Source organism: Onthophagus taurus, chromosome 11 (assembly GCF_036711975.1).
Source record: "Onthophagus taurus isolate NC chromosome 11, IU_Otau_3.0, whole genome shotgun sequence".
NCBI classification, from domain to species: Eukaryota; Metazoa; Arthropoda; class Insecta; order Coleoptera; family Scarabaeidae; genus Onthophagus; species Onthophagus taurus.
In genome coordinates, this window is record NC_091976.1 from 17,478,942 (window position 1) to 17,492,900 (window position 13,959).

General features: G+C 32.7%; 2 protein-coding genes across 4 annotated transcripts in view; one reads left to right on the forward strand and one right to left on the reverse strand.

The window, feature by feature from the left end:
- Positions 1–13,959, forward strand: part of LOC111424234 (tenascin accessory) — a 595,836-nt gene that overhangs the window by 468,035 nt on the left and 113,842 nt on the right. The gene's annotated exons all lie outside the window — the stretch shown is intronic.
- LOC111424239 (juvenile hormone acid O-methyltransferase-like) lies at positions 1,083–2,130 on the reverse strand. Its single transcript, XM_023057720.2, has 2 exons — positions 1,737–2,130; positions 1,083–1,686 (listed from the first exon to the last, which is right to left on the reverse strand). The coding sequence occupies exons 1-2, from the start codon at positions 2,123–2,125 to the stop codon at positions 1,242–1,244; spliced, it is 834 nt and encodes a 277-aa protein (XP_022913488.2). The 5' UTR covers positions 2,126–2,130; the 3' UTR covers positions 1,083–1,241.

Sequence of the window (13,959 nt, forward strand, 5' to 3'; positions counted from 1 at the left end):
CACTTACTGTGTTGTTTTAACCCTATGCCAACAATACATGGAATAAAATAAATCGAATTGTTCCATAAATTTACCAGGAAAAGTCTCCAAGGAAAGATCCAAGAACGAAACGTTATTAAATTGTAAATTTTATTATTTCATATTTCTAATATTTCTCAGCAGAAATTAAAATTATTGGTATACTAAAAATAATTTTAGAAGATGAACCATATGTTCTAATAATGCTTTAATAAATTCTTCAATAACTTCATTAAGATAATCCTCAATTAAATTTGTTGGTAAATGATTGTGACAAATCTTAAAGCTTTTATGATGTTAAAAACATTAATAAAAGAAGTAAATAACTCTTTATTAAAAAATTTTGCTAATGTTTCATCCTGTTTAATGGTAATATTTTTATACCATTCTTTCTTATGAAGAGATTGTGAAAAATCATCAAGATTTTCGTTTGTAAAAAAATAGTTATCCCAATAAGTAGCTTCTTGATATTGGTAAAATTTTTCGCGCTTATTTACCATTTGGAAAGTGTTTACAAGAAAATTTTCTGTTATTACAGTTACAAAAATTTGTCCATTTGGCTTCAACATTTTATAAAAATTTTGAATCCAACTTAAAATAAAAATCTTTATTAATTATAACATCGATATAACGATTATAATATCGTGGATATTATAGTATCCACTTACTTTGTTGTTTTAACCCAATGCAAACAATACATGGAATAAATTAAATCGAATTGTTCCATAAATTTACCCGGAAAAGTCTCCAAGGATAGATCCATTAACTCAAATTCACAATTTTTTTGATTGTTATATTTTTCTTTTGCGTTTAAAATCATTTAAGTCGAAAAATCAACTCCGGTTATTGGATAATTTTTTACTTTTTTCTTTACAAGTTCTTGAAAAATATTAACTGTTGATGTTCCATCTCCACATCCAGCATCTAAAATTTTCATAACTTCGGAACGATTCATCTCTACGTTCGGCCAATTTAAAAGGTATCCATAGTTTGATAGAACCTCTTTTACAGTTTCATAAACAGGTCTATGAAATTTTTCGTACAAACTGGCTTTGTACATTTTTATTATATTAACTCTAAAATTTAGATATTGAGACTGACTGGTTTTATGACCTTACTTCACTTTTTACATTTCCTTATCTCATAATAGTACGTTTAAAAATAGAATGTTGTGACGTGATTAATTATGGGAATACTTATCTACAATTTGCTATTAATATTCATTATTTTTCAGCGAAAACTAAAATTCTTGGTATTCTCGCAATTATTTCAGATGATGAACCGTAAAGTTTTGTAGATTGATTAACAAACTCTTCAACAACTTCATTGATGTAAACATCAACTAAATTTGTTGGTAAATTACTGTGGCTGGTTGTAAAGCTTCTAATAAAAGCAGAAAAAAAATCTTTATTTAAAAATTTTACTGTGGTTTCATTATGTTGTATGGTAATGTTTTTAAACCCTGCGTTCTTGAGAAGAGATTTTAACCATTCGTCGATATTCGCTTTCGTGAAAAAAGGGGTATTCCAGTTTGTAGTGTTTTGATATTTTTGGAATTCTTCGCGTTGGTTTACCATTAAAAATTTCCCCATAAACCAGTCTGTAACTGTTGTAGCGAAGAAAATTTGTCCACTTGGTTTCAACATTTCATAAAAGTTTTTAATCCAACTTAAAAATAAAATAAATTTATGAAATTATTAGAAAGAAATGAAACTTACTTGGTTGTTGCAACGAAATTCAAACAATACATTGAATAAATTAAATCGAAATGTTCAATATATTTATCTGGAAAAGTATCTAGTGAAAGATCCATTTGTTCAAATTCACAATTCTTTTCGCAATGGTATTTTTCTTTTGCTGTTGAAATCATTTCTTCGGAAAAATCAACTCCGACTATTTGGTAATTTTCAACATTTTTGGTAACAAATTCTTGGAAAATTTTCACTGTTGATGTTCCTTCTCCACAACCAGCATCTAAAATTTTCATAACTTGAGTGCTTGTCTGTTTTTTTGGCCATTTAATAAGATGTCCATAATCGGATAATATCTCTCTCGCAGTTACATAAAAAGGTAACTGAAACTTTTCGTATAATTTAGCATCAAACATGTTTTCAGACTGATTGTTTTTTGATGACACCAATGTTTTATATCACCATTATTAATAAAATTCAAATTTTTTTAACTAAAAATAATTGCATCTTTAACCTCTGTTATCTCAATCTTATGATTTGATATTAGAATGTCTTTAATAAATCTTATATCTAATTCCTTGTTACCAGTTTTATTCTTCAACTACAATTATATCAAAATTATTTTAAATAATAATTAATCATAAAGTTTTAAAAATTCTTTAATAAACCTCTAAACAATTGTTCTAATAATTTCAATATGAAAACATTCTATTTGTTGTGCTCTTTTTGTAGCAGTTTTTACTTCTTACTTTTGAGGTTTGTAACCCATATTGTGGTGAAAATAGTGCTTCAATTTACTTGGAAGCATACACTTCGGTGCCAAACAAGTCTTGAGAAAATTATCACAGTTTATTGTGTATCAGTCTCTGTAGCAGACAAAATTCTGTCAAACTTTGACATCGTTTTGACTAATTTTGGTTTTTACTATATCTTAGTGAAGATATAGTGGTCAACTATAAAGTCGTATAAGTCCATATATGGAGTTCTACCATTTTCAAAGAGTTTTTGGGTTCCAAAAAGACGTGAGTTAAAGAAATTATTCACTGATTTCTTTATTGAGGAGTGATTGTAATGCGATTTTAACATTTTAACACACAAAATTTGCCATCTGCTTGGTTATTCCTCGTAAACATAAGATTATGTAACTGCATCTCGGATTCTCATACTCGAGGACAGTTATTAAAATAATTGGTGTTGATTCTTAATAATTTTGTGCTGATTGGCGGCTTTAACATTTTTGAAAAATATTAACTGTCCGAATCTACTTTGCTATTAATTGTAACTGAACCATAACTTCAGTACCATAACTCGCCTGAAGAATTTTTCTACCGTGTCTAATATTTATCTTTTTTCTTAGTTAGGAGTTGTAGTAGAATAATTTTCTGCCAGATATTCTCTGTGCTCAAAATGCAATATAAATTTCTTATCAGCCACCGCAGTATTTGTAAGCTTGATTTGATTAGATTTGAATTCTGTGTAATTCATGTCACTATCTCCTGATTTATCGCTCTGATTTCTCGAGTAATGTTGTTTTTTAAAGCTCATAGCTTTTAAGGTCCATTTATAAAAACCTTAGCAATCAAATATCCCCATAAGAAGAAATCAGGGCTGGTAGGGACGTTGTTGGTCAATTAAAATCACCAGGTAGTTATAGAAGTCGTGCAGGAAACATGGTTTTTAGAGCAGCCATGCAAATTCGTGTGGTACTCTATCGTTATTTTCTTCGAAAAAGTATGAGCCTATGATTCCAAGTGCAGCCGCACCGTACCACATAATAACTTTTGCGTAATACAAAAGTAATGTTTAATTGCTTGACGCTTTGCTAAATGTGTTGGATTCCTGGTGATTGACAGCTTCATGCACTCATTCTACGTTCTATAGTGTATGCACACTTTTTACAGAACTGACGTATTCATTTTGTACCACTTCCGTGATAACAAAAATTTGCAAATTACAACTAAATTATGTTGTGTAGAGCAGTGCTACCAGGTATAGAAAAGTTATATTTACGCCTGGATCATCTTTGTACTTCAACAACAGGCTCCGATCAGTAATACGTCTTAACACAAAATCTGCGATAATTTACTGATGTATCTATGGCCACTGAACTGCGTTGCATGTACCTATCGTACTGATTCACATAATGTCAATATGCGCAGAAAAGATGCACTTACGGTGCCACGTCACACCGGCATCACAGTTTTTTGGAACACCCTTCCTCGCCCATTAAAAGTGTTAAATGTGTAAAATTTTAAAATGAAATACAGACGGTATCTATGTGAGCGACAGATGAGATCGTATTAGTTTTTCTTATTATACTTAGTTATATGTATAATTTTTTGCGCTGTTTCGAATTATTTGTTGTAGTACATTGGACCCAGGCCTCACTACTAAGGTATTGCCTGACCTGACCTACCTAATTAGCCTTCTTATATTTCTTATATTATTTTCTATTTATTATTATATACCGATTATCCTGCCTTTATAAAACACAGGAAAATTATAAATAGATCACCACATTTTCTAAGATAGAAAGTTTTTTCTTCCATATTGTTGTGAAAAACTCCAACTCACCTCAACGTTTGAAACTTTAGCTAACCTCGAAGCAGCAAGACCCAACTCGATTTACTTTCCAATAACACAGAGTTTAACTGAATGTACTGAGTCAATCCTTGATCATAAGATAAATAATCATAAGATGTAAAATCAAAAATATCCATTTTACCAGTGTTTATATCAGGTTTAAGGCATCTTCAGAGACTTTGTCTAAATATACAACCAAGTTACATTCAAATTTTGAAAAGCATTATAGAGGACTAAGGCCCACTTTTACCATACTCCTGATAAATTATCTAGGGGATAGTTGCCATGGTTACAACTCTTTTAAGCGTTCTCATTGGCTAAGAGTTGGATTTATCTATCAGATAAATGTATCAAGAAATGGTAAAAGTGAGCCTTCATAAAACATCTTAAAAGTATTTAATTCTTAAATACAACTTAAAACTTTAAAAATTTGTATACATGTTAAAATGATTGAACTTCGTCCTATTAAATTTGTAAGTGAAGTTTTCATTTGAAAATAAAGAATCAGCTGTATCAATTTAAACAGTTGCGGAAGACTGTCATACAGTATTAAACAGTGTGGTCAATCACGCACGGAATTTGAGTTTGACTTTTTTCAGACTTAATTTAATATACAGAGTGGAACAAAATTTGAAAACGCCTAATTTACTCCTAAATGGATAACCACAGTTGTGAAAAATGTGCCGTAAGGCGACGGTGCAATAAACCATACAACGTTTTGTGATAACACCAAACTTTAGATGTTGAATCAGAGCTTTATTGAAAATCCAAATGCGTCCTCCTATAGAATTATACAGGTACTTAACCATACAACATTCAGATAGTGTTAGAATTCAGAAAGACCACAAACTTAAAGATGTATAGTTGAGTATAGTTTACTCCCACTGAGAAACCTGTTTGAATCAATTTAAATCAGTTATAATTTTAACAAGATGGAGCTCATTTTAGCATAAATATTGCCCTCATATAGGTTTTTAGTTATCTATATGAGATATTTCCTGGACAATAATCCCATATTCTTTATGATTCTTATATAAAATCAATTTTTATGGAATTTGGAATTTATTCCCCTTACTTATACCAGAAGATACATTTCCGCATATCCATAACATTAACGTTTGACATTAGCATGTGCTAACGATACCTAAGCATCATCTACAATTAAATAGACGATTTCATATTACATGACGGGCATCTACACTAAATTTGATTATACGTTAAAGAGGGAAAGTGTGATTGGATTCTAATGAAGTCGAATATATTTTTAGCTAATTTGTTTATTTCGTTTTAATAACATCTTTTTAAGGTCAACGAAGAAAAGAAAGTGTTTGCGTACATTGACTTGGATTATTATGTTTACGAGAATCGTAAAGTTGACCTCACAATATCAAAATTATTTTTATATATATAAAGTTATACAGTGTCTAAAAACAGACCGATTAAATTAAATTTAGTATATCATTTTTCAGCGAAAATTAACATTATTGTTTTTCTTATACTCATTTCAGAAGATGATGAAGAATCGAAATCTTTTACTAATTCCTTAATAATTTGATCAGCTACCTCATTGATATAATCATCTATTAAACTTGTTGGAAGGTTACTATATGCAGTATTAAAACTTTTGATTAAAGAAGTAAGAAAGCTTCTGTTCGGTAATTTTAAGTATACATTAATATATTTTACGGTAATATTTTTATACCCTTCCTTTTTAAGAAGAGATTTGATCCACTCGTCAACATTTTCTTTCATGAAAAACGGTTTATCCCAAACTGAAGGTTCTTGATATTTACAAAATTTTTCTCGTTTATTCACCACTAAGAATGATTCTATCAGTTTGCAACTAATTGCTACAACTAAAAAAAGTTGTCCCGACGGTTTTAACATCCTATAAAAGTTTTGAATCCAGCTAAAAACAGGATAAGATTATTAAATTATTAATGCATTTAATAAAACGATCTTACTATGTTGTTTCAACCCAATGCAAACTGTACATAGAGTAAATTAAATCGAATGTTTCGATAAACTTATCAGGAAAATTCTCCAAAGAAAGATCCATTAACTCAAATTCGCAATTTTTTTCATCCTTATATTTTTCTCTTGCTTTTAAAACCATTTCCTCAGAAAAATCAACCCCAAATATGCGATAATTTTCCACATTTTTCATCACAAATTCTTGAAAAGTATTAATAGTGGATGATCCTTCTCCACAACCAGCATCTAAGATTTTCATAACTTCAGAACGATTCTTCTGTTTGTTTGGCCAATTTATAACATGTCCATAATCGGAAAAAATTTGTTGTGTAGTTCGAACAAGAAAAGGTGAAATATTTTTCTCATAAGAATTTGCATTAAACATTTTTATGTATACACTGCTCAATTTTTAGTATTAAAACTGACTCGTCTCATATAGGTATGTTATCTTATAATAAAGATAGGAACAACTTATTTTTAACCTAATCTTTATATTTATAACCTTTGATTCGAATTTCTTCCTGAAATACTCAAATTTCTTATTATTTAAGACGGAACAATAACGTATAAGATAAAATATAAAGTTACAGCGGGCTCATCAATACAATCACTCTTCGTCATCATTGACCTCCAAACGTGAAAAGCAACACGACACCGTTCCCTAAAGAGTCGTTAACCCTTCAGAAACCAACGTAATGACACACCCTCTCATATATACTGGTGGGTATTTCCTTTCCTACCCACACATACACCGGTTTTTATTTCAATACCTTTCTATATTCCTTTCTAACCATCATCGTTATTTAAAGTAATGCAAGTAAAATTAGATTTAAATTACCCATATCATCTCTTAATATTTGAATTTTACGATAACGATTAAGATAATAAAACGATAAACATGTAATTTTAGATTTTTAATAGAAAGCGAGTAACGCGGTGAGGAGATAAAATAAACGAAAACGATACATAAGATTCTACGTCAAACGAAAAGTGTGAAAAAAATCTTTTCGCGACGGGATATTGGATTTGTAAGTGAAATTCCCGTTCATATTCCACTCGATGACGTTAGCCGTAACGAGATTGTTTCCTTTTGTACGAAGCGTCACATCGCAGAAAAGTGCTGAGGTTTTCTTTAGCAGGATATGAGATCCGCTTCCTGGTTTGGGAAACAAATTTTCCATTGCGTTCGTTATTAAGAGGGGGTTTTAGACAAGAAAAAAAAAGATAAAATAAAATACATATTTATTATCCGTTACTGTGACAAAGATCGTGGTGAGGATGTAGAATTAAACCGTACATGATCCAACTGCGCGTAAACCAAAAATAACCCCTCCAGATCGTATCGGTGGACATAGAACTTAACCCTGATGACGAGGGTGGAAACGCGTTCTACGGCTCAATGGAGGTATCCTCTAGTCCTGAAATGCTTCGGATTAAGCTTTAGCGCTCGTGTAACTGAAGAGAGAATGAGATAGGAGCACGCTTTTGTGTCATTTTTAACCAGGGGGTGACCTTCGACGATGACTAAGAATTAAGCCTCTCAAGTAACATCCTTGAAAAGAATTTTCATTCACGTGTGTTTTATGTCATCCCCCGTTTTTAACCCTTCACTCATTTAATACTTAAAGAATTAATAAAACTATTCAATAAGCAAGTTTTGATGCAATTTAGTAAGTAGTTGTAATACGTTGTAATTCAATTTTGAACAGATGGCGCGACGAAATCATCCATAAAAACGGGGTAATAAACTAGGCTTATTGTTATACTGACCTACCCCTATATAGGGTAGACCGCATTCATCATGTACTGTCAGGTAACAAGGACAATAAATAAGGATTAATTGTTGGACCAGCATCTGGCAGGCGTGCTCGTTTTGAATGTACTCGTTAACATTTTCTTTTTGATGGTTATGGTCGTTGTGGTTAGTTTTATTTATTGAGTGCAATATTGTAAACCATAAAATTAGGATTTAAGGCATCTTATTGAACAAAATTAATAAAGGATAACTCAAAGAAAGGAAGAAATTTCTTTTTTAATCTCTGTGTAAGATGGAAAAGAAAATAATGCAACATAAGAAGTACAAATATATAAATGGAGTGTGAGGAGCTTTCCTTCTAGAATACTCAGGATCATAATATAATTATCATCAGCAATCTTGATAACTTCAAACAATCTGAATAATTGAGACAATATTAGGTATCCCAACATGAAGGCATCCTCTTAAAGCTGTACTGCTTATGTAAAGATAACGCTTTTCAATAGTTTTTGGCACTACCAATCGCTACGAAGCCGATTAAAGGCGGATTGTGCAAAATGCTTTTTCAGTTTTAATTTTTTTTTGAAGAAATATTAAAGCATTAAACTAATCTTTTGATCTGACATGTTTTGCCAAAATATCAGCAGTCTATTCTCAAAGTGTCTGTAATTAATCAGTTTTTTGAACAGATTTGTTAGTAATTCGTCCTTCGCACCTTCACTAACTACAATATGTTCCACCTCTTTTAATGACAGAGCAGGTAAGTTTTGCTTTGTCCACATAATTACTCCTCTTGCATATGTGGTCATGTGGTGCATACGTGTATACATAAATACTTTCAATTATAGTTATTGAAATGATTGGGTAGATCAAATCAAATAGTTTACATCGCATTTTTCTAAATTTACCTTATATGTAAATTTTCTTATTATAATTAAATTGGATAGTTACATTGAGATAACGATAAGCGACTTTCGGTAAAACTAAACCAGCTATCAAAAAGAAAGAATCCGCAGCATTCTAAGAGATCAAGCTGCGAAAGAAAATGTCCCTTTGCACAAATTGAAATTCAAGATTTGTTGGTATATATTTATATGTTTATTGGTGTATGAAGATGTTGCATTATGAAGAAAAATTGCTTCCAAATGGAACTAACAATTCTTCCTAAGTAGAGAAAAACTTAGAATGCATAAAGAAAAAAAAAGTGGACTGCTGCTCTCTCAGATGAAAGATCGTATCAAAAAGGATATAATCAACATGTCAAGAAAATTGTATAGTCATCTATTTCTTTTTCTTCTCTCTCTAGACTGGTGAGTTTGTTATTCATGATATCCTTATCTAATATCCTTACCTTATTCTTAGTTTGCCACTGAAACATTTTCTTAGAAGTTTACTGCCAGCTATCTTTCCATCTCTTGTGTGGTCTGCCTGCCTCCGGGCAGATTATTTGTAACCAGTTGGTGTGATGAAATGTCTTAAGCTGTCTCCTCCCCGTCTCAATGTCTTGGACGCTGTCGCATTGATTTCTGCTATGAATTTATTCGAACAAGCAATATCTCATAGACAGCCTGAAATTGATCGTGAGTACTTAAGATGTGCACATCCAACTAGGAAAATTTCATGACTTGTTCATGACGGGTGTTGTTGACTACTAGTTTACTAGCTCCCTAGATACTCTCATGCGATTCCTTTTTGGAGTAGAAATAGTTATGTTCAAGGCTATCTTCGCTCGTCTAATAGAACTTGTGTAGTTGTCTTTGCAGGTCATCCTGTGAGTTGCTGATTGTCGCAGCGTCGTCGTAGTATATTATCCAGATTTTCTTTAGGATTGAGACTATCACCTGGTGTATAGAAGTCTAGATAGTCTTCGGTTAGGTTTTCTCTGGCCCTTACTTTAGTCGTGTTACTAGTGATTAATTTGTGTATTATAGGCCAGCAAGTTCAGTAGGTCTCCCAATCAAACTCTGGCAAATGTGACGAAGTATGTATATGATAAGTTCAACAAAAAAGGTTTTAGTTGTTCCATAACGAATGCAGCGTCTGCTATTGAGTGATCTTTTCTTAAGCTTTAGTGTTCTTCGAAATTTTTCAGCTTATTTTTTATTACTATACTTATAGACAATTTCCTTGATGTGTTTGGAAGAGTTAATCCTCTACAGTTTTCTAGGGTAGTTTTTTCACCTTTAAATGTAGGGATTGTTGTACCGTTCCATTGGTATTCCTTTGATTGGTCACGATTATTCATTAAAGACCACGGGTGAAATTATCTACAAGATTTTTTTTGCAATTTTCGCTTTTTCTATATCATCATATTTAACCATTCTTACAGTTATAATCCTCTACCATACATTATCTTTGACTCTAGATCTGTACTTTCGGAGGTGTGATGATATTATCATCATCTGGCCACCACATGGAACGGGTTTTTTTTTTGGTGCATCTGAAAGAAGATTGTAATCTGTTTTATGAGACCAGCTCGGTTCCGGTCAATGCTCCACATTTACAAAAACACTTTTATTAGCAACCCTACATCCATCCCTAATGATATTAAATACATTTATCTTAATATCGTGATAGCTATTTATATACCAACGTATTGAAATTCTATACATGAAAGATATAATGCGAAGAAGAAAAACACAAATTTTACCACTAAAAATTTTCTCATCAATAGCACAATTCTATATTATGGTACATATTACATTAGAGTGGAATGGGGCGAGGCTAAAGACATCAGCCAGAAAAATATATTGTGCCAAATACCGGATAAGTTTTCAATATGTGTAATCACAGTCTTTGTATTGTAAACATTATTTCTGAGATGAGTTTGTTTTTAGCTGAGTGTCCACGTCTCTTTAGCAGAACGTCAAACCTAAGTTATTTTATAACAGATGAATTCCCTGTTTGTGCGTGGAAAAATTATAACCAATTTTTTTGTATGAATTTGACTTTAACTGTGTAATTTGACACAACAAAGGCAGCATTGAAACCCAAAATCTGAACTAAACTCTTTCTTGAACTAGTTGTCAAACTACGTGAAGAACGTCAAAAAAGCAGGTTTCTTATTGGCAACCTGGGGAATATAGATTCACTTTAAAACCGTAAAGCTCAACTAAAACTCTAGACATAGTCAAATCGTGTCATGAACACATAATAAGTATCGATTTAAACCCATCATATAGCTGCTAGTAAGCGATATCTCCTATTTCTGGCTACTGAAAAGGTTCTGAAAAGGACACTTTAAACAGTAGTTTGGGTTCCTAGTAAAATAGATATCAATTATACTAACCACACAAAACTAAGTTATCAGAACTGCTAATAACTTTAGTGTTACGGAGAGTAACAAAGTTATTACATTCTTCTCTGTTTTTTTTTAATTTAAAAGCGATAAGTCACGACATTCGTTTGAAAACTATTTACAACATGATTCAGATAAAGCTTTAAACACTTTAGTTTTGAATAGTTTAAGAAGTTACAATCTGCACGTACTAATAGTTTGTGTTGTTAATGCTTTAATATTATATACATTACAGGTTACGAGTAAATACTTTTAATCTTCGCATCTTTTGATTTTGACTCGATTTTGATCTTAGAAGCACTCCAAATATCGCACACATATAAAATGAGAAAACAAATTTAATAAACCAAGAATAAATTTTTAAAATTAGTTTTATTTACTTAAAACAATATTTTTGTTAAATTGAGCGTTGGATTTGTTAAAAAGTGTATAAAGGATTTAGTAGCACAATCCAGCTGTTTTGTAACTTTCCCCATTCAAAAAAAATTCGCCGTCCCTTTATTAAGTTTCATCCCCATTCTTTATCAAACACAATGAATCTTGAATGGTTTGCCCACACTATTATTTCCACTTAAACACACAACAACAATAAAAGAACAGAAGTAGTATCCTGATTTATATTCACCCATCAGTAACTTTAAACGTAAATCCTCGTCCCCATTGCATCCCAACTCAACAACCCATCTTTAAAAAACTTACAATCTTTCATCATCTCCTCTCTAGTCTTCACGGTCGAGCAACCGTTCGTGTAAAAATTGCTCACATGGGGAATTGTGCAAGAGGAAGCCCCAGCCGTGGTGTATAGAAGGGATACCTGAAGTATCACACAATGGCAACCCCTATCGTTGAGGGACGTCGGTAATCCACCTTTGCCCTTGACTAAATCCACTTCATTCGCGTCTCTGCTCCCTCTATTGGTATGGTGGAAAGGGTCTCCGACGGTGCTTTCCTCCAGTTTAACACTGCACATTGTGTTCACGTCTCGTGCACGGCCAGTTTATCAGTTGGGCTTTTGTCTTCGGGGCCCTTTCCATGTTAATCGTATCCATTGTGAGCCAGAGGCCGCAGATCAAACGGTCGCGATTAATTTTTGGGACGGTCAACGCCAGAAACCGCGTTCTACTCTCCGTCTTCCTGTTGGTTCTTGATTCTCTTCTTGCGATTGTCTTATCGCACAACAGTTTTAAATTAGCTCTATGCTCTTAGAACTGCGAACGAAAACGGATGGAGATGGCACGTTTTGGAGGCGGCACCAAAGTGCTAGCGAAATTTCAATTAGCGGTTTGAAAAGGAGGTTTTCAAGCGTACTGATTACTTCCCTTTTCTAAGGGATTTGATAAGGAACGTAAGATATTATTTGGGATTCTTTCTACCGGGGTAAATCTTATTAAAGGATATCTTTAATTTAGGAAATGCATAGAATAGATATAGCCTGAAAAATTATGGGGATTTTCAATCTTATCGAGGAGATAAGAAACATGGGGGAAACTTTTCGATTTTGGGGGGAAAGCCTCTACCTTTACCAGCCATCAAGGAGTGGTGAAGGCTTTCAGGAGGAGTTCTTTTCTCGCCTCACTGGTTTACGTACACGTGTTACTTCCGGTAGGCATCGAACCGTACGTTTAGGGTAGATTGAAAGTTTCTTGGGGTGGTTTTAGAGATTTCAACTATCTCTCTCTTTGATCTTAAATTGAATAGATGTAACTTTGAGTAATTAATTATTAATCTAAAACAGTAATTAACAATTTCTAAACAAAAAACTTGATTGGAAATCAACGCCAGATGATATCCTATTGTGATATTAATTTCATCACAATGTCATCGACCTCTAAACACCTCCAAACTTGAATCGATAAGAACTTTGTCGAACTTTGGTGATGGATGATCGGGGAATATTGTTATTTCTGGCGGAATTACGTTTCAGTTCGGAGGTTTTTGATCCTTGTTTCTAAGAAAACTCTAAGGGGTGAATTTTAAATAACATTCGGAACGAACAGACGGGTTGTGTCGAAGTTATCCAATCACAACAGAATTAGTTTTTCACCAACCCCACCAAATGACGACTGCGGAATGTTTGTGACGTTCGTTGCATACAGGTAATTACGACCCTTCAAAGGAAGGTCAGCGGGCGGCCGAAACGGCTTTTGTGGCCGTTCAAAGAACTGTCAATGTTAATGGCAGGTTTTAAGCCATAGATATTGGAACTAAATTCTCTCTTTTTCCCTTTTATTACATAGATAAAATATATAGAAAAAAACGATAACCTCATCCTAATTAATTGCGTGGGGATTTTACCGAAAATCTGGATGCCAGATTTTTTCTAACCATCCATCTTTACAAATGAAGCATCTTGTTACTCATACATCACTCTTCTTCGAAAAACAGGAAATGCCTCTTTCTTGTTTAACGTATCATTAAAGAGGTGAAATTTTTTGTTAGCGCGCCACCCAAAAACTCTACCTTTTTAGATCTTTTTCGATGTCGTTTGTGGTGTGTTGTCGAAAAACATGTCCAATAAAGTCAAATTAACCACTTTAATGAATGTTTGTTTTGCTCCAACGTGAACGAACGAAGCGAAACAACACCGTGGCATTAGCAACATCACAAAATGAATAAAAGTTGAATCGTGATTTACGATT

Excerpts from the sequence above, each read along its gene's own strand:
- LOC111424239 (XM_023057720.2), bottom strand. The coding sequence starts at position 2,125 with ATGTTTGATGCTAAATTATACGAAAAGTTTCAGTTACCTTTTTATGTA. Across the intron at positions 1,687-1,736 it reads AATTTCGTTGCAACAACCAA|TTGGATTAAAAACTTTTATG; the intron begins GTAAGTTTCATT and ends TTTATTTTTAAG.